The 23867-nt window shown below is 50.1% G+C and overlaps 1 protein-coding gene across 6 annotated transcripts; it reads right to left on the bottom strand.

Annotated features, from left to right (window-relative positions):
* Nucleotides 1-1206: 1206 nt before the first annotated feature.
* LOC121598487 (zinc finger protein 2) lies at nucleotides 1207-21895 on the bottom strand. 6 transcript variants are annotated; one of them, XM_041925713.1, is made up of 8 exons: nucleotides 21783-21895; nucleotides 17217-17810; nucleotides 15345-17143; nucleotides 13590-15274; nucleotides 13320-13511; nucleotides 13081-13257; nucleotides 2854-7313; nucleotides 1207-2767 (listed from the first exon to the last, which is right to left on the bottom strand). In XM_041925713.1, exons 2-8 carry the CDS (start codon nucleotides 17406-17408, stop codon nucleotides 2456-2458), a joined length of 8817 nt encoding a protein of 2938 aa, XP_041781647.1. In that variant the 5' UTR covers nucleotides 17409-17810; nucleotides 21783-21895; the 3' UTR covers nucleotides 1207-2455. The 6 variants fall into 6 exon arrangements, with proteins under 6 accessions (XP_041781647.1, XP_041781736.1, XP_041781560.1 ...); XM_041925802.1 differs by having other exon boundaries at nucleotides 17217-18660; XM_041925626.1 differs by having other exon boundaries at nucleotides 21627-21895.
* Between the last annotated feature and the right edge of the window lie 1972 nt (nucleotides 21896-23867).

A 23867-nucleotide genomic window follows, 5' to 3' on the forward strand; every position in this document is an offset into this window, starting at 1 on the left:
TGTCACTGTTTTAACATCACAACTGACAGCATCGTGAGGCCGTTTTTGTAGGGGGGAAACTGACTGACAGCATTTGCGATTCAGCGTTGCCCGCCGTATGGTTTGGAAATGTTAGTTTTGAAGGCTTTAGAAGACTTTTAAAGCATCAAACGCAAGCTTGCAGAATGGTTATCATAAGAAAAAAAAATCAATCAAATGATAGTCTATGCAACTGACAACTGTAGTCAGAAAAAGAGTTTAAACCGTGGTAGTGATATGAAAAGCTCGTTATGCAGAAAGCACTTTTATGTATTATTTGTATAAGAAGTAAAACAATTTTGCCAAAGACCAAAGCAATTTAATATTTCCAACAATCGTAAAACCGAAACATGTCATCAATGACCATTCACCATTCGAGCAACTCTTTGAGAGAAGGTCCACTCTATATCAAGGTCTGGGGAATCAATTTACATAAAAAGTATTGGCTCATTATTTTCTCAACAAAATCATTTAGGATATAGTGAAACTTCTTCTTCTTCTTCTTCTTTTTCTTTTTCTTCGGCTCAAAGACCATTGTCGGCCAAGGCCTGCCTGTACCACTTGTGGGCTTGGCTTTCAGCGACTTACAGGGTTTTCCATGAGTTCTCATAGTTGTCTCATAGACACTGCCTGGACTCTTTCTTATGGGAAGTTAACTTCATCTGATGGAAATTGGACTACATGGCACACTTTTTGAACAGGCTCCTTGAAAATTCCTATTGGATTAGTCCAGAAAGGGTGCTATAGAGTCCAATTCCCATTACATTAAATTCATTTCAAGTAAGAAGGACGCAACAAAGTGTCCCACAGCTATGAGCACGCCTGTCCAAACCCTGTATGGATTACCCTCAATTAGCAGAATAGTTAGTCCTACGTATGACGGCACACAGTCCATTTGGGGCTTGAACCCATGACGGGCATGTTCGTTGTTAAGTCGTTTTTTAACGCTGTTTTTTCAATTTGTTTTATGGCCAAAGAATGGATGTAACATTTCTCAACTAGTAACACATTAACATGCAAGTGCAGCTCACTAAATTGATAGTTTACCAACCATTTTCACCGAGTTTTGCAATTGTATTCATTATCTGCAAAAAAAAAACATTCCAACAAACGCCATTTGTTCTTTCTTTCCATTTTTCGGCAGCGAAATAAAGCCACACACACACACACACCCAAGACAGGGGCTTCTTTGTTTCTTAGTTTCCTCTTTTTTTTCTTCTTCTTCTTCTAACTAAATTCTTAATATTTGCGATCTTTTGTTTTAGGAACTTTCACATTACATTTGATGCGGGGATTTTCGACTCATTGTCTCGTTCTAAGTTTTACAACTCAAGTGTTTTCTTCTTCTTCTTCTTCTACTTCGTCGTCGTTTTCCTCTTCTCTGTTTTCTTCGCGCTCAGCGATGGAACGGGAAGAAAACGGAAAGAAAGAAAACCCTTCACTCACACAAGAATAATAATAGGTAGAAACAAAAAAATCTAGTACAAAAATGAACGATGCAAGAACGATCACCTATAAATTATATGATTTGTTTGTTTTCTTCTCTTCTTCGTTTACGCAAAAAAAAACACATAAAACAAAAATAACGACTTTTCATTCACTAGCAAATCAAGGCGAGGAGCAAGTTAACACATCAATCGATTACAGTTATTGAAACGCGCGATGCTTCAATGGCGGGTGGTTCCCTCCCCGTGTTTGCCACAGGCCCGTTCTGCTCCGCCCGGTTTTGGTGGGCAACGGGGCAGGACGTGGAGCCCGGGACAGAGGGAATATGGAGCGTTTTGTTAGTTTTCCCATTGGCTTGGCTCACAAAAAAAAAAAAAAATGACGGCACATTAAGTCTAATCCTTGCTAGGTGTGGTGACGAGTTTGATTTTTCGTTTTGTTTTTTTTTAGAAAAGCTTGACAAAACTAACCAAAAAAAGGAAAGAAAATGAAGCTAAAATCCTAACGATATAAGTTAACGAAAAACAAAAAAACGATCTCGACGGCGGTGCGGCAAAAAAGTAAACAAAAGAGCAAAAAAAAGGAACCTAAAGCAACGGAGAGCATTGATCAAAAATAAAGTAAAAATAAAACTGGAAAAGATTTGCAAAAGGGAGCAATCAAATAAAAAAAAGACTAGCCGCCGGCCACGCCGCGAGAGGTGCGAGGTGTTTTTTTTTCTGTTTCTTCAACGAGGATACAGTGATGGAAAGAGAGAGAGGGGAGCATATTGGGGCAAGAAAGGAACAATTTTAGGAGCTTTTGAGGGAAATGGGGGAGGACACTGGAAGCAATATTACCCTCGGTAAGGGTTCACAAACCCTAAAACAGCGCGGAATGAAGGGGAAGGCGGGGTAAGTAAAAGGGGGAGGCTTAAGGGACGCCACGGCGCGCGGCATGCTGCCCCTTAGTGCTGCATGCTGGCCGGGGCCCGCCAGCCGCCCCACGGCTCCTAGAAAGGGCAGTCGTTCTCGCGCGGCTGAAACTCGCGCCGGCTGACGTCCAGGCTCGAGTCCGAGTCCTCGCTGCCGCTGGTGAAGGAGTGGGCGATCTGGGCGGCGGCCAGCTGCGCCTTGGCCGACCGCTTGTTGCTCTCCTCCTTGAAGCAGTGGTTCTTCTGGTGCCGGATCAGCTCGTAGTACCGCTGGAACACCAGGTTGCACTTCTTGCACGTGTAGTTGATGTTGATCGCCTTCTTCTCGTCCGACTCGAACGTCGGGTTCGGCTGGTTTTCGTAGATTTTGCGCTGCTTCTGGCGAGCGTTCTGGGGGGGAACAGGGGAAGGGAAATAAAGAAAGCGTTACACAAGCGTCACCCAAGGGAGGGAAAATGGTGCCCTTCAAACCCTACCTGGAACCAGACGACGATGACGCGGGGCGACAGCATCAGCAGCTTGCTCAAGTACTCCAGGTCGCTGTCCTTCGGGTAGGAGTTGTTCTCAAAGAACTCCTGCAGCACCTTGATCTGGTAGTCGGTGAAGCGCGTCCGGTTGGCCCGCTTGCCGTTCGAGCAGGTGATCGGCTGCGTCTGCGGGGGCAGCGCGTGCAGCCCCATCGAGCCGGGCGGCGAGATGACCGGGCTCTCGATCGGGCTCGGTATCTTCATCTCGTCCCCGACGCCCACGAGCGACGGCGGCGTGGCCATGTGCTTCTTGAGCGAGATCGCGCTCGGCGGCCGCATCGGCATCGGGCTAGAGTTGGACGAGTCGAGCTGCAGGTCGGCCGGCGTCGGGCTGTCGTTGGACGATTCCGACTTGATCTTCTTCTTCTTGCCACCGACGTTGCCTCCACCACCGCCACCGCCGCCTGTGCCGCCGCCGCCACCGCTGCCACCATTTCCAGCCGTCAACGAGCCGCCGTTACCGCCCCCCATCGACAGAGGACTCCCAAGGGGGCCCCCGGCCAGGGCGTCGGCGGCCGCCCGCTGGAAGTAGTCCGACACTACGCCCACCGTGTCGGGGCCGGAAAAGTCCGGCCCACCGACGACACCACCACCGCCACCGCCCACACCACCGCCTCCTACTCCGACGCCGCCACCCACAACACCTGCGCCGAAGCTGTCCGGAAAGAGGCTCTTGTTCAGGTGGAAGGCAGCGGCGGCCCCGACCAAATCCTGCCCCGTCGCCGACTGATGCTTGCTGAGCGACTCGAGCAGCGACTTGGACAGGTTCTGCTTCATCGCCTCGTTCAACGCTTTGCTCATGTCGGTCGAGCCCTGCGAGCAGGAGTTGTCCTGCGACAGCGACCCGCCCACGTCGGACGCCTTGAACGATGCCGTCTCCAGGTCGGTCACCTTCGCCTCGCCCGTCCGCTCGTACTCCTCCACGTTCAGCTTCGTCGACGGTGGGATGCTGAAGTTGTACGGGCTGTCCTTGTTGCGCTGCCGCTCCTTGAACAGCGTGTTGCGGAACCAGTGCTTCACCACCTTCTGCGGCAGGTTCGCCTTCAGCGACATCTCCTGGATGCTCTCCTCGCTCGGCGAGTTGTTGATGTCGAAGTGGGAGCGCAGGATGCGCAGCTGCTCGTCCGTGATGCGGGTGCGGGCCCGCTTCTGCGTGCACGGTTGCTGCTGCTGCTGCTGCTGCTGCTGCTGCTGCCCCAGCGTGGACTGTACCTGGGCGAGCTGCTGCGGCGACTGGGCGGCCAGCTTCGGGTCCAGCCCGTGCGGCAGCAGGTTCAGATCGAGCGGCTTGCCGTTCAAGCTGACCGGCGGCAGTACGACGGAGCCGCCCGACGCTGTCTTGCCAGCCTTGCCGCCTACGGGATCACCGCCACCGCCGGGCGAACCGTCCGGCTTGGTCGGGTCGACTTTCGGTGGCACGCCGCCGAAGCTTAGCTGCGGCGCCAGATTCAGATAGCTCAGCGACATCAGATGGTGGAAGTGCATGAAGTTCAGCACGTTCAGCGCGTTCGGATTGAGCTTGTTGGTTGGATCGGAGGCGGCAAACTGGAGCAGCGATGCGTTCTTGAGGAAGCTCGGATCCATCAGGTTGGCGGCGGCGGCTGCTGCGGCGGCCGTGGCGGCTGGATCCATCGCCGGCACGAGCCCCTTGGCGCCGAGCAGGGCGGCTGCGTCGCCCGGCGCTCCCAGATCGAACCCACCGCCGCCCTGGTTGACCTTGGCCAGCTCGCTCAGTGCCTGGTGGTGGTGCGGGAAGCCTACGCCATCGCCCGGGAAGCCCAGCGGGCCGGCCGGATCGGTCGGCAGGCCGGCGGCTGCCTCGAGCAGCTTCTTGCGGTGCGCCAGACACTCCGGGCTCAGCTCGAGGTGCGTCTCGAGCATCAGCTTACCCGGGAACACCTGGTAGCAGCATTCGCACACGCAGATTTCCGGCTTGTCGGGGCCGCCGACGGGCACCCCGCAGAACAGTGGGCCGAGTGCCTGCTGCTGGTGCAGTTGCTGCTGCTGCTGCTGCTGCTGCTGCTGTTGCTGCTGCTGCTGCTGCTGTATCTGCTCCGAAGGAGACTTGAGCTTGCGCAACGACGAAACTTCGTCCAGCATGTTCGGCGACTGGTCGTGGCTTTCCGGGATGGGATGGATCAGTGGGAACTCGCTCTTCTTCTTGCTGTCGCCGCCCTGGGGCGAAGGTTGCTGCTGCTGCGGCGTCCCTGCCGGCTGGACGGCGAACAGACTACGCTCCTGCATACGACAGGCCCGCGTCTGGTGCAGCACGCTGCGCATGTGGATGTCCAGCGTGCTGCCCTGCGTGTACGCCACGTTGCAGATGTCGCACTTGAACTTCTTGCGCGCCGACTCCTTCTCGTCGCCCACCTCCTTGCGCTTTTCGCCGCCACCGCATCCCTCGGCGAAGGCGGGCATCGTGAAGGGTGTGGCTGCCTTCTCGCCGAACGGCACGGTCGGGGAGGGCGAGTTCTTGCCCCGATCGGGACAGCCCTCACCCCCGCCAATGTCCGCACTGAGCAGCGAGCCGGTAAACATCTGCGCGAAGCCCTTCTCCGCCTTCAGCTTCTTCAGCTTGTTCAGGTGGGAGACGCTGTTGTAGTGCACCAGCAGGATGTTCTTCTGCGTGAAGCTTTCCATGCAGATCGTGCACTTGAACGGCCGGTTCGGGTTGGTGAACTTCTCCGACTTGATGTCGTAGAACAGCGAGCTCATCTGGCCGGAGGAGGAGGAGGAGGAGGACGTCGACAGCTGCTGCTGCTGCTGGTGTTGGGACTGTTGCTGCTGTTGGTGTTGCTGCTGCTGCTGCTGTTGCTGCTGCTGTTGCTGCTGCTGATGATGCTTGGCGAGGGACGACATCAGCGAGGCAGCGAGCGAGTCCGGTGACGCTTTGTCGTCGCGCGGCATATGACAGGCCGTCGCAAGATGGCGCTCCAGTGCCCCAGAATCCGTAAAGCTGAACTGACAGTCGGTGCAGGTGTAACGACCCTCCGACGTGCCGCTTCCGTCCAGGCTCTTGTCGTAGTAGAAGCTGCTGCTCTTCGAGCTCACCGACTTCTCGCTCAGCCGATCCTCGTCCACGCTGTCCCGCGCATCCCGCCCGCCCGACCGATCCGACCGCGGACTCAACCCATTCCGCTGCTGCTGCTGCTGGCTGTTGAGCATCTTGCGCTTGAGATCCTTGAAGAACAGGATGGACGCGTCGGGCGAGGCGATCCCCGGCGGCGACGGTTTGCCCGACTGCAGCGCCTCCTGCGGGTGCTTCTCCGCGATGTGCGCCGTCAGCGAGTGGATGTTCTTGAAGTGGTGGTCGCAGTAGAAGCACTTGGTCGACTCCCGCAGCGAGTGGTAGAACAGGTGCCGGCTCAGCTTCTCGTGCGTCTTGAACGCGAACGGGCACTGCTTGCACCGGTACCGGTACGTGTGGTGCTCCGAGATGAGGAAGTTCAGATGGCTCGCCTTGAAGTGCTGGTTCAGATCGGCCAGGTTGTCGAACGCGTCCTTGCAGTCGTGCAGGAAGCAGGCGAGATCGTCCGAGTCGGCGCTGCGCCGGAAGTGGCTGCTCTCGTTGCAGTGTATCTTCAGGTCGACCATCGTGTCGAACGGCGCCTTGCAGTAGGAGCAGCGGATGCTCGGTGTGCCTCCCCCGGGCGACACCGAGCCCTCCTTGCCGCCCTGCTGCGGCGAATGGGGCGACCCTGGCTTGTCCACTGGGCTGCTGCTGTTGCTGCCGGGCGGCGGCGGCTGCTGTTTGCCGTTGGTCGTTTTCAAAAATTGCGAGGTATCGACCAGCTTCAGCAGCCGGTTCAGCCCGTCCATCTTGATGTTGTGGACGCGCAGCACGTGCGTCTCGACCGTCGCTTGGTCGAGGAACGCCTCCGCACACAGCGGACAGGACAGGGTCGGCGAGTGTTGCTGCTGCTGCTGCTGCTTCTCGAGCGGCGGCGAACGGGCGGCAGTAAAGCCGTCGCCCGCATCCTGCCGGGCCGCGTACTGCTCCAGCATCTCCGCCAGGTTGCCGTGCTTCAGGTCGTTGCAGTTTTCCTTCAGCGCGAACGAGTCGCTCATGAAGGTGACCTTCTCGATGAGCCGCAGATTTTGGGCGCAGCGGGCCTCCGCCAGCGTGCGCAGATAGTCGAACGGTTTGCGCGACAGCGACGGCACGGCCGGGGAGAGCTCGGCCCCGCCAAGCAGCTCGTTGCCGGCGTTGTGGTTCGCCAGCAGGTGCTGCATCACGTTCACCTTCTTCGAGGAGAACTTGTTGCACACGCTGCACACGAGGCAGCGGTCCTTGCAGCCGCCGGCCGACTGGCGGTTGCTGGCGTTCTCGCCGTTCCACATCTTCTTCTCCTGCAGTATGCTGCACAGCCCGTTGTCGCCCGTATCCATTGCATCTTGGGCGTCCAAGCCTGGAACGGTTTGGATGATGGAAGGATAGTATAGATGTTGAGAGCTTTTATTTATTTTGAAGTGAAGTTGACAAGTATATATAAAAATTATTATATTGGTAATATTCGGACATTATTCGGATATATTGGAGGAAAATCAAAGAACTCCAAATTGCTCGGGAAACATGTAACATAATCCTTTCCACGAATTCCAGTATTTTGGGAATCGGAACGTATCAGAACCTTCAATAGAACACAACTGGAGTTTGAGTTAGATTTTGATATTGTGTTGAAGATCTTTATACGTTAGTCGAAATAGTACTTCTTTCGAAATAGTACTTCTTCTCACACAGTACATCTTTCTAACCCTTGATAATCATAGTCATGGTAAGAATTTGGAAAAAGATTTTCCGTCGTATATTTCCAATCTTTTTCCCTTATTTCGTAATCGGAGAAGTATTCGTAAACTACATCCAATCCATCATTCAAAACAGACAGTAATCCGTAGGATCAATATCTGAGCTATACAGCGAACAGTACAGTGAACTGACGGCGTTCGTTATCTCGCAGCTGACTCAAGTATTCTAACGACTTAGATCGTTCAGTATAGAGAGATATATATAAAGATATATAAAGGACAGAAGGTTTGGTGATCTCAGCAACAATGCTCGTAGGAGCAAAAGTACAAAGACAAGATGCAAAAATCAACCCCCAGCAGCCCTGAAATAGGTCTAAAGCACCAATTACAGAGGTTTCCAGTTGTTCTGATATTGTTGGAATACCTTTTGAAGTCTTTGGCCAAAAGTTGTCCTTTGAAATCTGCAGTGTGGAGAACAGATCTGCAACGTGCGAAAGATATCCAGGGAATGAGGTCCCTTTTCCAAGGTTTGGAATGTAAGTTGATTGTACGTATATTGAATTCTGAAGAAAGAATTGTCTATTTCCAAAGTAGAAATGTTCATCTGTGGCTGGAAAATACATCTACAACGTGTATTGTTACAAAGTGTCAACTACAAGAGATCTTGAATTCGGTTCGGAATGTCTACCTGTGTCTTCATCTTCATCTCTTTCCGTCTCCCATTCGCCTCCCAAATTCGAACCGGTGGGAAAGATCTGGAAGCAGTAGCAAAGGGCCATCTGGCACACAATCCGCCCTGTCCCTGTACAGGGCTTCCCAAGCCTTTCGGCGGTGGGATACCAGACCGGATAAACCTGGGAGTGAACTGATTGAATGTCACGCCCTTTTGCGTGTATTTGATTGCTTCCTTTTCCGCACGCACACCACTCCCGCAACGGGACCCGGCGGTACAAGCATTATGCTTCTGTGTCGCCATGGAAATAAATCTTCACTCCAAAACAGGCAACAACAGCACCAACAGCAGCATACAAAAAAGCCCATAAAACCAACGGGGCCTGCGATAAAATTAATAATGGAAAAAAATCTGAAGCGTGAAATCTTTCCCCCCGTTTTGGCCACTTGCTGTCACGTACCCGTCCGTGTCTGTCGTTAGTGGGTCGATGGGGCGGACGGTTTCAAGTTATTAAGCAAGGGCAATAAAATTCATCATTTCGTTCACACCAAACATTAACGTTCGACACACATACACACAGAGGGAGACACATATCGCGACAGTATAGAATTCATGCTGCTTTTTCTCCCGCTGTGTGTGCGGCCGAGGGAGAACGAACCCGTACCGTAAAAGGGATCGCGCAAGTGTGTGGTGCAGCATAACTACCACATTATGCTATCTTGCTTTCTCACTCTCTCTCTCTCTCTCTTTCTTTCTCTTTTTATCCATTATAAAAGGGATCTAAAGATTGATGGTGGATGAGAACGGGCCACTGTCTCGCTTCACTGCACACATTTACGCGTTGCGCTCTTGCTCTCTTTCTCTCTCGCTTCAGCTTTCGCTTGCGCATTCCTTGTGTAAGGGACAAGCTGTGCAAACACGGAACCTGATCGGGGAGGACCCTCATCAGCCCTGCCCGCATCTGTACGTGTGTGTGTGCAATATGCGTAAGCGCGTTGTGCACCCTTCGCTCTGTGCTTTTTTTTTTGCGTGTTCGAGCGAACGTTTGGGCGCTTTTGTTTACTCTCGCACGTCGCTGGGGGCAGCCAGCATGTACTGCGCAGCTATACCACCGAGGGACGACGATCTGCGCCCCTAAGACGGTCGCTGCGCACGTCGTTTCCGGCGTTGCAGCACAACCCCAGCAGGGTTCGGTTCTGATTGCGGCTGGGCTTTTTTTTTGTTGTGTGAGTTGATTGAAGATTTTCGGTTTTTTTGGTTTGTGTCATCAGATGATGATACACCACCACGTAACTGTTACTATACTTGGGCCTGGGTGGGTGGGGAGCGTACGTACACAGGGCGTTAAAGTCGTACCGCATCGCGCGTCACGGGGCCGCGTCCTCCGGCCGGCCGTTCAATTGCATTCAAAAACAAACACGCGTGACACAACGCCGGGGCCAGTGGTCCACACACACACACGCGCGCGATTTCGATTCCTATCACACGATCACGAGTTCTGGAGCACGAAACACACGATTTTAGCGTATCTGTTTTCACGAGCAGCAATTCACTGCCACGCTTCTGCCGTTCTGGCGCGTCTGCGATATCCTGACGGACGGATGGCCAAATGGAAACTGAAGGGACTGGAAGCAGGAAGACACCGGCTCTCTCGCTCTCTCGGGGTCCCTCCAGTTATCCCTTGGCATCGCGGCGCATCAGCAACAGCAACAACAAAAAAGAATTGAACACAAAAAAAAATCTCTCCCCTCAAACTCCCTGCCTATGACGACGCGCGCACTCGCTTGCACGTTGTTTTGTATCAATAAATGTGTGTGCCTTCACCCTGATCACTTCTTCGGACCATGCTGTTTGCGGTGCAACAGAGAGAGAGAGAGAGAGAGAGAGAGAGAGAGAGAGAGAAAGAGAGAGAGAGAGAGAGGGAGCGCACCGAATCCGAGCCTAGCCCATCGCGGGCGAGGCATGAAACGTAAGGCGGACGAAAAAGAAGGAAACACACCTCGACGTAAGGGCAGCAACAGCGGATCGCAGAGCCATGCAAAACCCAAACCCTCGAGCAACGTGCGCAAACAGACACACACAAGCACACACATATCGACGTGCGATAGGGGCAGGGGCTGGCGAGGCCCGGATGGGGTAAAAATTAAAGAAATGCCGAGCAAATAACAAAAGTCGAGCAGAAACCGGCTCAACGCAAGCCAGCGTGCGTGCGGACGTCAGAGTGGCTAATTCGACCGGCTGCGCGGAAAAGGGAGCGAGTGAGCCCGATAAATCGCGCTCTTTTTCTCACTCTCTCTCTCTCTCTCTCTCTCTCTCTTTCTCCCTCTCTCTATATCTCTCGTCTGCTTGTTGTGTATTGTGTGCTGCGATCGAGAATGCTGAACCATCCGAAACCTAGGAAAGAGGATCCCTAGGGTTAAGCTTTTTTTTCTATTCTTTACACACACACACACACACACACACACACACACACACACACATACACTCAATTGAAAAATGTATTTGCTTATTCATGTAGCTCTTCTCCCCCGGCTTTCCTCTGGCCCTGTTTTTCCTTTGTATCGACTCCTCTTTTCATGCCCGTTCGATGTACGTGTTTTATCTACTTCAAGGGGTCTCTTTTTACCTAGCTATGTTTCTTTGTCTTCCTCTTCGTCTTCATGATTCATACACTGCGCAGCTTGCTTTAGCCAGCAACTCTAGCCGGGGCGTGCCAACGTATGGCAAGCGGAAAAGCAAAGGGGGAAATGAAAATATTAATCTTAAAACGACACCATAAAAAGTTTGACGGACTTCTTAAAACGACACTAATCTTAAAACGACACCATAAAAAGTTTGACGGGCTGCAACGGGCTCTGCATTTTTGTTGTTGTGTTTTTCTGTGTGGAGTTTTTGATAATTTATATTGAGCGTGTAAACAAATTGACGTTCTTTTGGGTTTTTTTTCATTCCTTTTCTTTTTTTCACACTTTTTTCTTTAAATATTAGTTTTGGAATTGAAGACCTAAGAAGCAGCAATTTTTTTAATCTTCATTTGATGATTCATTAGTTCAATTAGTTTGCAAAAATTGTCTCATGGATTGCGTTTTTTTTTCTTCGACAAACTAATTCACATACCTATATGAGCATTATATGAGGCAGCATGATGGATGGGTCCACGGCGGTCGTAAACAGCCGTTTGTGTTACAATAAAACCCGTTTCCGGTGCGCAAAGCAAATGTGAAAAGATGGCATTCATAAATTTCTTCAGCGCGAGAGAAACCCGTAGCGAAACGAGGTGACAATAAATTAAGAGTCATGTCCATTTCCGTCCATTGATACACATTCATCCACACACACACGTACACTGTTCCACACAGGGGTGCAAGCGAGATGGCCTGTATGCCCCGGAGAGGTAGGTGGGGCAGAGATCGAGGAAAGCGAGATAGAGAACCGGCAGGTACAATTAAATGAAGCGGGCAGGTCGAGCAGATTTCGAGCAGTCGTTCTCGCGTCGTGCAAACGGATTTGGCTTTCCGTAGCATGATTGATGTCTTTTCGTACCAACAAACAAATTAGCGGCCATTTTTTTTCGCCACACACTTTAATTTCCGTTCAATCTGGATATGCGCAACTGCTGCACGCGAAAACGTTCGATATGTCAGAAATAAGAACAATTTTACTGTACATTGTATTCTAAAAGAATATGGTTTATAAGTAGAAACTCAGTGTCTTTCCTAAAGGTTATTTTGTCCAGTAATTACTGTTAACACTTCCACAAAATGATGGTGTCATGTTTGAGCTCCTTGAGCAGCATTTACACCCGCAACATGTAAATGCATGTCCAACATTTTTATGACCACTCGTTTTCTTGAAGATTGGTATCAGTCTCACTCATTATTCTCTCCATAGCAAGATAATCCTCCGGGTGATTTGGGCTCTACGCATTGGTTCCTACGGCATTCCATGCATGCCAAACATTAGACCATCAAACAGGGCTAAAAACCGGCCTCCGAAGCTACTCTCATTGCGTTCCACTTAGAAATTTCTGGAATCTTGAAGCACCATGATTAATAATGCGCTATCGTACAGCGATCAATACATCATGGTACCCGCAGCCATGACTTTTACATCCGAAACTGACTGACGCTTTTCAGTCATCAGTCTAATTGGTCATTGGTAATTGTGCATCACAATCTAAGTCTTTATCTCCAGTGATGCAGATACAATCAGTAATCTGTTTGATTTAATTTGCTTTCAAGCATTCAAGAATTGTCAAGAATTGTCCAAGAATGGCCATGTAGTGTCTCACAATATATAATTAAATAGCCCTCATTATAATAAGTGGATAAGTACCAGCGCGCGGTCACTCATGACAAACTCTCTCATAAGGACCATTCGAGTCAAGAAATTTGACGCGATTGCGTTGCGTTGAAACATGATTGTTGTTTTAGAAGCCTGGCAGGGAAAATCAATGGATACGGGCAGCCGAAATCATAGAAGAGGTCAACTCGCCAGACCAAATATCGGTGATGACTTGAAAATACGCTCACAAAATTGGAAAATAAGGAGTTACTTAAAAGATGATCGAAAAGATCATATTGTTATATCAATTTCATTGAATTATCTCTTTTTACATCTTGGTTCATCGAATTTGAATTTATAGTGAGTTTTTCGTAGCAAAAAACTTTACTTCAAAACTGCCAAAACATCGTTTACTTTACTGCAGGCAAGCTAGATAGATATGTAAAGACCTTGACATAGGAAAGACCACCTACCTTTGGCCGTCAGCTTGAAGATGTTTCGCAACCCGAGCAGGTTGATGTTCTGCTCCACCTTGCAGCTCTTCTTCAGATGGTGTATCATGTAGTAGATGTGGTCGGTCTTGAAGCAGCACGGCACGCAGGTCAGCATCAGCTGGCTAGCTTTCGGCGAGGACTGCTGCTTTGTTCCATCTGCAAGTAGCCAACAATTCGCATCAACAAGTTCGGTGAGCGGTGGGTTAGTGCACACTTGCCTTCACTCTTTACGGTCGTCGCCAGGCTGGACTTTTCGCTAGAGATGAGCAGCAGATAGTCGAAACAGATCCGCCGGAAGATGTGCTTCTCCGACAGGCTGTGGATGCCGATCTTCTCCAGCGAGGTGGTGTAGAAGTTGCAGCAGTTACACTTGAGCTGTACGTTGTCCGGGCACGACGGTGAAGATGATTCTGAAAAAGCAAAAACAAAAACGAATGGTTGAATATACAAAAAGAGAAAAATCTTCTGCTGCATCAGTCCACACTTACGCTCACCATCGATACCGTTCGCGCCGGTCCCGTAGTCCCGCTCGATCAGCTCGGTTTTTGGCTCGAGCAGCAGCATTAGCGGAGAGCGCGAAATTTCGCTGACGCTTGGCATCTCATCGTACGCAAATTTCGGTTCCTCCGCCAATGGGAAGATCAGCTGCAGCTTCTTGTACAGCTCCTGGCCAACGAACTGGCGCAGCTTGGTGGCCGCCTTGTCCCGCCCCTCCAGCAGATGGATCATCAGCTCGAGCCGGCGCAGATGGTGGTCCGCCTTCAGGTGCCGCTCCATCTCCACCCGGTCGTGGGCCTTCTGCCCGCACAGCAGACACTCCTGGCCAGCGATTAGGATCGTGTCCATCGCACTGCTGCTCCGGTCCTTCAGCACGTGCTTTTTCAGCTCCTCCAGGCTGTTCGTCTCGAAGTCGGCACACACCAGACAGCTGTAGTAGGTGGCGGGGTCGAGCGACAGCCGGACCGGCGGATCGAAGTGCAGCGGGTTCTTGTCCTCGTCCAGCTGGTGCTGGTGGTGATGATGGTGGTGCTGGTGGTAGTCCCGGTCTGTGCCCGGCTCGCTTGCTCCACTGAACGGCGAGGGTTGGTTCAGGAAGAGCGAATCGGGCGTCGCCGTCTCGTGCGGTGCGCCGAACGGAGACGACGGCATCGACAGAGGCTTCAGGCTGCCCGAGCTGGTACCACTGCTACCACCGCCATTGTTGTTGTTGTTGTTGCTGCTGTTGCTGTTGCCAGTATTGCCAGCGGAGGTGGCAGCCGCCACTGCGGCCGCTGCAGCCGCCGCCGCCGTATACTCGTCCACGCGCGCCATCGGCGAGTCCTCCTTTAGCGTGTTCAGATTGATCGCGCTCAGGTAGTCGAGACTGTCTGACTGCTGCTGCTGCTGGGCCTGCTGGTGCTGCTGCTGCAGGCTCTGCAGGCTCTTCAGCTGGTTGAAGCTGGACTGGAACGAGTTCAGATTGCTGATATGTTTTTCGCTCGTCATGTGGATGCGCAGATTGCGTGCGATGTTCGTGTCGTAGTTGCAGATGTCACACTTGAAGAAGGACTTTGGTCGCCCGCCCGTCTCGTACCCGACCGGGCCGCTCTCCTTCGATTGGGCACTGCCTGGGCCGCCACCAACACCTCCACCGCCGCCACCAACACCGCCAACGCCACCACCACCACCACCACCACCGCCACCTCCGCCGAGCTTGCCCGACAGTGAAGAGAGCGGTGAACTGGCCGCCGCTACTGCAGCCGCCGCCATATACTGGTTGCGCGAGCTGTTCACCACCTTCTCGTTCGCCTGCAGCGTCGCGAGGTTCAGGAAGCTCTGGTTGCTCTTGTTCATCATGCCGTTCAGGTCCTGCATGTTGTTCAGATGCTTGTCGCTCTGCATGTGGATCGACAGGTTGCCCTTGGTCGTGGTGGAGTAGTTGCAGATGTCACAGCGGTACGGTTTGTACCCGCAAGTGTACGATTCACCGCGCGCCAGCCGCGGATGGGCCTGCCCGGCCAGACAGTAGCTGCAGGCCGTCTCGCCGTCCGGGTGCTTCTCGCGCATGTGTATCTCGAGCGTTTCCTGGTACTTGTAGTGCCAGTTGCACTGCGGACACTTGAGCGTCTTGCACGAGTTGCGCGTCGAGATGTTCGGGCTGAAGTTGCTGTTCCGGAACGCCGTCGACGGTTCCCTGCAAGCGTGAAAGCGAGTTAGTTGGAGCAGATTCTGCCGTTCTCTGTCCCGCACACTTGTCTACTTACGGTTCCAGCTTCTTCACGCTGATCTGATGTTCGCTCTTCAGCTCCTCCCCGACGTCCATCGCCTCCGGGCGGAAGTTGTTCGCGATCAGCTGCTTGTACAGATCGACCGGGCTGTACTTCTTCAGATGGAAGTCACCACCAGCACCACCAGCACCACCACCACCGGCACCACCTCCAACACCACCGACGCCGCCTCCTGCCCCGAGCTCCACCGGTCCGGGTGCGCCCTTGTTGGAGGCTGCAGCCGCCACCGCAGCCGCCGCCAGCGGATTCAGCTTCATGTCAGCCGCCGAGCTGATCAGCTCGAGGAACTTGTTTTGCTTGCCGTAGAGATTTTCCCCCACGGACGAGAGCATCTTCTGCTGGTTCAGGAAGTCGGTCAGCAGCTTCCCACTGACGGCGGCCGCAGCCGCACTGGCCACGCCGCCCTTCTTCTCGCCTTCGCTGCCGGCAGCAGCGGCCGCGGCAGCGGCAGCAGCCGCCGCAGCCGCCGCAATCGCTGCGCTCTCGTTCATCGCGTTGCTGTACTTTTCCGCCGCCAGCTTCCAGCTCTGCTGCAGCTTGCTGTCCATCTCGTACAGCAGCGCATTGTTGGCGACAAGCTTCGGGAAGCTGCCGCCGGCGTCGAACCCGAGGCCGCCGGACGCGAACACATCCGCCGGCAGACCCATCGCAGACTGCTGCAGGTGGTGCTGCTGTAGCTGGAGTTGCTGCTGCTGGTGTTGTTGTTGCTGCTGCTGCTGCTGTTGCTGTTGTTGTTGGTGTGCTTGGAGCTGCTGTTGATGCGAGAGTAGCCCCAGGATGCCGTTGTTGGCGGTACTGTTCATGAGATTGTTGCTGTTGCCATTGCTGCCGTTGTTGTTAGTGCTGCTACTGTGATTGCCATTGATGTTGCCACCCAGGATGGGGCCGCCACCGACGGCCGTGCCGCTTCCGGGTCCGATGAGTGCGCTGGCTGCACTGTTGCTGATGCTGTTGTTGTTGTTGTTGTTGTTGTTGCCACCGCCGCTACTACTGCTGCTGTTGCTGCTGCTACTGCTGCTGCTGTTGCTGCTGCTGTTGTTGCTACCATTATTACTACTACTATTGGTCTTGTATCTCTCGTCGCCCTCCACGTGCTTCCTACTGTTACTGTTGGCTGAAGATTTCTCTTCGAAAGGAACCAGGAAAAAGAACTGCTTCTCCGCGTTCGTCTGTATGATGGCACTGCTGTAGTTCTTCTCCAGCAGCATCCGCTCGTAGTCGTTCAGTGTGAGACTGTGCTCGATTTTGGCATGCGCTATAAAGGACCGGCAGGTGCCGAAGCTGAGCTTGCAGCTGAAGCACATCAGGATCGCCTTGTGGCTGCTGGTCGAGCCCGCCAGCGGTACCACGCTGGCGGCAGCAGCCGGGCCGGCCGACGGGGACCGTGCGGCCGGCGGCGACCGGGTGATGAGGTTCTGTGCCTGCTCCTGCTCCTGCGCCGCACCGGCACCACCGACCACTGCCGGCGCGTCGTCCTCGTCGGCGGCGGGCGCGAACGTGTCGCCGCCGGCGGTGACGCCGCTCTCCTTGCTGAACGAGACAATTCGGAACGAGTGGGTGCGAGGATTGCCCGAATTGCTGTCGTTCTTGGGAGAGGCGACCGGGTCGATGATGCAGGTGTTGTCGTTGCAGATGATGCGCCCGTGGAAGCGCTCCACCTCCTTCTGATACTCTGGCAGAACGGTCTTCACAGTGTTGTTGCTGTTGTTGCTGCTGCTGCTGTTGCTGCTGCTGCTGCTGCTGCTCGTGACAGTCGATTGAGCAGTTGGCTGGCCCTGCAAAGAACAACACTGTATGAGTTGCCTGCTCAAAGAGACTGGACGCCCCGCTCCCCCCACGCACCCTTACCTTGTCGACAAAAAGTTGTATAATGCCTTTATTGTCTACCGGTTTGGACAACAGTCTGAAGATCGCTTTGCTGAGGGAATCGTTTGGCACCGGCCCGATCGTGTCGTTGCATAGCTTCAGTATCCGCGACTCTCTGTGCTTCAGGTAGAACTGAATTTTGGTGGAGAATTTTGTCTGTTTGCGAGTAGTCATCTTTGTGTAATTTTGTGGCGTATGTGTGTGTGTGTGTTTATTTTTGTGGTGTTTTGTGTCTTGCGTTCGTTCGTTCTGTTTTGTTTGTTTGCGGTTTGTTGCGTGGTTGTATTGTAAAAGATGGAGCCTTTTTCCTTTCTTCTTCCTCCACTTCCTTTGTGTATAAGTTCTACCGGGTTCTTTGCGCGATCCGGTAATTGTTAATTAATAGTATATGTATACATATATATTTAGCTCAATATATATATATATGATTAAGATATAATTATAGTTAAATGTAAGTTATAAATAATGCGAGGTTTATAATTTTGTAAAACTTTTTCTAAAGTTTAAATCTTAAAATGTAATTTTTCGCGTAATTTCATTATAACTAAGTTGTTCGTTTCATTAAATAGGATTATCCTGCGGTTTTGGGGAAGAAAGAGAAAAGAAACAAAGAAAGAAGAGAGAAAAAACGAGACCGGGCGGCATGTGCGTGGCAGGATGGGAAAAATGCGCGCACACACACACACACACACCAGCCGTGCGGGAGTAATGTTTCGGGTTAGCATGGTTTGACACTTGTTCGCAGTTTTTGACCAACGTGTTTGTTCAAGAGAATCCATTCGCGATGCTTTTTGCTTGATGAAATCATGGCTTTGTTTAAGTATTGAGAGATGTATTTTGCGCACACGCGTATTTATATGCACTCGTTTGTGTGGTGATATTATCATCATGGAGAGCATTTATTTGAACGTGGCAGCTGGTGGCACAATAGAATCGCTAGGGAAAATGTTGGTAAATTATCAATGTGTGTCAGAAGCAAGACATGTAACGACGCAGTGCAAAGTTGATACATTGGGCACACAGGTCGATGAAACAAGTATGATTTTTTCATAAAATACAGTTGAAAAACTTGAAATTTAAATAGACAGTTAAATATAATCACAACGCTTGAAAGGAAAATGCATTTAACGGCTGGGAATATTTTGAGGGGGGGAAAAGGTGTGTGTAAATATAAATAACAGGTGCAAAATACATTACAACACTTTAAACAATTTAGACAATGTAGAATATAAATATATAGTAAAAAAAAATAACACCAAAGGTACGTTTTGCGTGTTTTTTCCGGTATTCATTGTGTAGCCGCCTTCACGGTACACATTTTATTTAAATCGCACACAGATCGCAATCAACGCTTGTTTGCAAGAGAATCCATTCGTTTTGTTTGCTTGCTTAGCATACTTTCGTATGTTTTGGTGCATTTTTCGCACTGCTGGAAAGTGGTAAAAGATTGTATATGTGTATGTATATATTTATATATAGTTGGAGGTAAAGCTGTAAGTAAGATTTGATATATGGCGAGCGAAGAAGCGAGTTCATTAGAGTCACAATTATGTAATTCGATTAATGGCAGGCACGGACGGATGGTATGGAACATTATGAACGGACGGGACAGGGGGAGAGGGGAAAACGGGAGTGGAAAAACAATGTAGAGGAAATGGAAAAGGGACAGGAAATGGAAATGGAAGTGGGGAAAAAACAATAATTGCATTTGCACTAGTGATGGGAAAAATTAAGTTTTCGTCGGAATTAATTCCAGCTCGCTCAGAAGTGTTCAGGAAACGATTCCGGATAGTAGGTCCGGAATCAGCTTCTGGAATTGGTTCGGGAATTAGCTCCGGAATTGGAATTGGTTCCGTAATCGGAGTCGGTTTCGGTATCTGCATGAGAATCGGTGTTTGGGTCCTATCCAAAATCCAAACTTATTTGTTAAACGATCCATTCTCAAGGAGATTCCGAGACTGATTTCATTTCTGAAACATCAGATTTCAATTCCACAAATGATTTTGATTCCGGAGTCAATTCCGATTACGATTCCGGAGCAAATTGCGATTCCCGGAGTCGATTCTGATTCCGGAATCGGAGTTGACTCCGGGATTAGCTTCAGAATTGGAATCGTTTCCAGAGTCGGAATTGGCTACGGAATTGATTCCGAACACGGAAACGGGTAGGTCCCAACACTAATTTGCACCCCAACATCATTAACTTCCCCTCCCGACTGGCATTTGCTCGGTAAATTCGTCACAAAACACAAACTCAACGAACACTTCACGTTGGATCGTTGAGGAAAAAAAACCAAAAAAAAAAAACAAGGACACAAAAAGCATAAATAAAAAAAAAAGCGAAATAGTTTAATTCCTTTCGTGCAACAAATTTAATGGCCGCTGCCATAGTCATCTCCCCAATTCTTCTTCCCCCATTTTATCTTTGGGTGATTATGTTAATTTCCCCCTTTTCGTCGCCCTCATTCGTGTGCGTACACCCGCGCGCACCCTCGGCCTGTGTGCCACCAGTCCATCCTCCCCCACTGGATAGCATAAAAACGGCCACTTTCCTACGCAACCCACCACCCCGTACCCGTATGTGTGTGTGTGTGTGTGTGTGTCTATGTTGTCATCACAACATACAGCTCATATTACCCATTAAAAAAAAAAACACACAAGGGGGAAAAAAACTTAAAACGAAGAACCAGCAGCAAAGAAGGAAACATGGTCGAGGCTTGCGCTGTATAAACACACCTTAAAGAGTCGCCCCTATTTAACATTTTTTTCGTCTCTCCTTCTTGCTGCCGTGTGCGTGTGTGTGTATGCTCTGTGCACTGGCGCTTGTGTGTGGTGGTGACGATGACGAACCAGAGCATAAAATTTGATGCTTCTCGCTTCCCGATGAGTGTGTGTCTGTGTCGCGCATATGAAGGAGTTTTTTTTTTTTAATTTTGCTTTTCCCCTTGTTATCGCAAGCGAAGAAAAGCGCAAGAACAATCGGAATCGGCAACAATGGCGGGTGGTAACCCGGGAAGGGCAAATATGTATCACGCGTGTCTGTGTGTACGCTCGTGACGCGTGATAAGGATGATAGAAATGCGTGTTATGTTAATGTTGCACTTTCCCCCGTTTTGAAAAGGCGTTTCTTTTTTTTCGTTTGGTGACATTCCCCACCCCCCCTGGTTTTTTGCATACATTTGCAAAAAAAGAAAATTGCAAAAAGAAGCACCGCCAACCGCCATTTTCTCTCCCTGCTGGGCCCGCTTTGCTGATGGGTTCGGGCGCCTTCGGCCGTATGCGCGAGGGTGCAGGTGGGTGGGGTTTTAGAGAAACGCCACCCACCGCCTCGCCCGTGCACTGCGTGACATACGACGCGTAGTTTTTCTCTTTTTCTTTTTTTTTAATTTGATTGCTGCGATTGAATTGATCGAGGAGGTGGCAGGTTGTGTGTGCAGCGAAAGGGAGGTGGAGAGTTATCTCCCAATTATTTCATCCCCTGCCCAACAGGAGGAAGCTCTTTTTTTCGCTCTATCGACACACACGCACATATACACGGAGGCCAACAGCGATGCGATTTAATAATCGTCACTTTTTGTTGGCATTTAAGTTGTCACACACCGACGCACATACATAGACACACACACACACACGCGCACACACGAACAGGTTCACATGCGCGCACGGACACACGCACACCCTTTTCACCCACCGCGTGATGGAGGAGGGTGGGTGGCTCTTTATTTGCTTCTTTTCTGCCGATTGCACTTCGTGCCATCTTCAATTGTGAACACTTTTTGTTTTAAATAAACGCACATTTAATTAAAGTTAAAATGATTGCTATTCTGCCTTCCTCTGCACACACGCACACACACACACACACACACACACACACCCACATACACAGACGCAGAAATGGGCACAAATCATACGAAAATGAAAATCACTACCACACCCCGTCCCACATTCTCCGCCCTTGCGTTATGCCCACCCACCCACACACACACACCCCTTCCTCCCCTCTCCCTCTCCCACACCCCCCCCCCTCAAGCCCATTTTCACTTCGTTTACGGTGCACACATACGCACCTACACACGCGCACACATATACAATCACTTTACGCTTACCAAACGGTGCGACGAATCTTCCCTTTGACCTGCGGGTGGTGGTGGTGGTGGCGGTGCTGCTGCTGCTGCTGCGAGAAAAAAGTGGAACTCGGGCCCTTTTACGGCCCACCAACCACCGACACATACACGTATACGAGCACAAGCAGACAAAAAATAGGTTGCAAGATGAAATCCAACAAACCCCGTAGCAGCGGCCATTCCCGGGATTGCCCTTCTCCGCGCGGATCTGCCTCCCTGGAGCAGGATCGGGTGGGGGGGGAGGGGGAGGTGGTGGACCGGGAAAGCACCTTGGATTGCTGGACCGACCAAGGGTGTGGAACACCGCCGCGCGGATGCTCAGCTCGGGATGGCCATTTTTTACGGTGGCGAACACGGTTGGCCGCAAGGCAAAAGGCGAGAGCTGGCCGGAAAGGAAAGAATCGGGAATAAAAAGGGAAACTAACGCTGAACGAACGAACGAAGTTGCTGAAGTTGCGACGCGCTGCTGTGCCTGTGTGTTCGCTCGTCTCGCCGTGCACACTCGGCTTCACACAACAGCGCTGCTTGCGAGCTCCGAAAAAAAGGGGATTTTTTTTCTTCTGCTAATACCTGACTGCTCGACCGCTCGACTGCTGGAGTGGCAAAAATTACCAGTCGAGCAGATGTGTGCGAAGCATTTTCGAGCAAATGTCAATTGGGTTGGGTCGTTTTCAAAATTAAAAAAGACGTTTGCTGGTCGATGGAAAAAGTTGCAGGAACGTTTTAATCCATTATTGTAACAATTATTAAAATATTGACCATATCTGTAGACCAATTCAAATGCACCGTAACATAAGAATTAAAAACATAACAATGTGCATCAAAATCAACATTTACATCAGCAACAGCCTTCAATAAAGTCAATTTCTATCAAACGCACCATATGATACCGATTACAATTCTATCAAGAAACCGTAATAGCACTATTAGAGGTTGTTTAGTACATTTTGGGCCCTTAGGGTATACCCCAAGCAAAGATCAGTACCAAAGTTCAAATAGTAAACAGGACATTATTCATTGCATTGAAAAGATCTAGGATTTGACTGAATATGGTGATCTGTTGGAGTAGCTTAATTTGAATGAGTTAAAATGGTGTTCCTTCAGAGACGGATTTTATAAGGATTTTACTCAACATAGACTGTTATCATTGCACACAGATTCTGCCCAATTTTGGATTCAAATCAGTGGCCAATTTTGGCCCGCTAAAGATCGCTGCTTGAATTCACCTTTTGCAGTAGATAAACAGCATCAAAGTTCTTGGAGAGTGCCTAAGCAGTTTCCTTGTGTTACATTGCAGGGATTTTTTCTTTATGTTTTAAAAGAGGCAAAGACCCAACTGATGGTGGCAACAACAGCGTCCCTACCAATAAATAATCCAAACCTACGAAGGCGTGACGTGCAGATAGGTGAACGCACTTTTGAAGTCGTCCCAGAAGTCACCCATCTCGGGTCAAAGGTCTGCAACGACAACAGCATGGTGGCTGAGTTGCGTGCAAGGATGCTGACTGCCAACCGGTCATTCTACAGCCTGAAAAAATAAGTTCACCTCAAAGAACCTGTCGCGACGGACGAAGCTGGGACTATATAGTACCTTAATTGGCGGTTTCGAACATTCCTGAGGCAAGCCTAGACTGAAAAGCTGCGTCATCATTGACATAAAGAACACAATTTGTTTAAGTGCCCAAGTAGCCTTAAGAAACTCTATTTGATTATTAACAGTTTTTTAAAGCTTTTAAAAATCAAATAGAGTTTCTTAAGAGAATATGACATTGGCCAGCGTTACATCATAACGACGTATTCGTTACACTCGTTTTTATCGATTCGGGTAATATAACACACAGTGTTTTTCAAATTTTATCTACACCATTTCCAATTTATTCAATATTCGGAAAATCATTTTTTCATTCTTATGTATGTGATAATGCGTTTTTTTACACCAAACCATTTTATTTATTAACTGTTTGAAAACTATGTGTTTTCTTTTATTCCTCTATTTGAATCTGCGGTGATAATAAAAAATAATTTAAAAATAAAAAATAAAATTTCATATGTTCAAATAATATATGTGAAGAGTTTGATAAAGGGTATGCAATATTGCAAATGAGAAAAAATTTCATAAAAATTTATTTTTCTTGGGAAAAATAACATGCTCTTGATGACGATAATTTTTGAGACATACTGTACATGGTCACGTACATGGCGCCTCCATTTCTTATGTCAAAAAGTTCGTCAAGCTTCGTGTGTGTAGCTTTTGTGTAGATGGCAACAAAACCAAGCGTCTGCGACAATTTCTATCAACTAATGTTTAATTGTGTGTCATCATGATTTTATAACAGGTCAGTGTATCGATATTACCATTATCTTCACACGAGCTACATAAGTTTTATATTCCGCAGCATATTGGATTTGGATAGCGTTTGGACATCAAGTTTTTCGTCCACGGCTGCAGCTGACCTCCATGCTAATATAATGGAAGAAACCCATGGAATGAAAGAAACTTATGTGATAAA

This window comes from Anopheles merus, chromosome X (genome assembly GCF_017562075.2).
Source record: "Anopheles merus strain MAF chromosome X, AmerM5.1, whole genome shotgun sequence".
In the NCBI taxonomy this organism is placed as follows: Eukaryota; Metazoa; Arthropoda; class Insecta; order Diptera; family Culicidae; genus Anopheles; species Anopheles merus.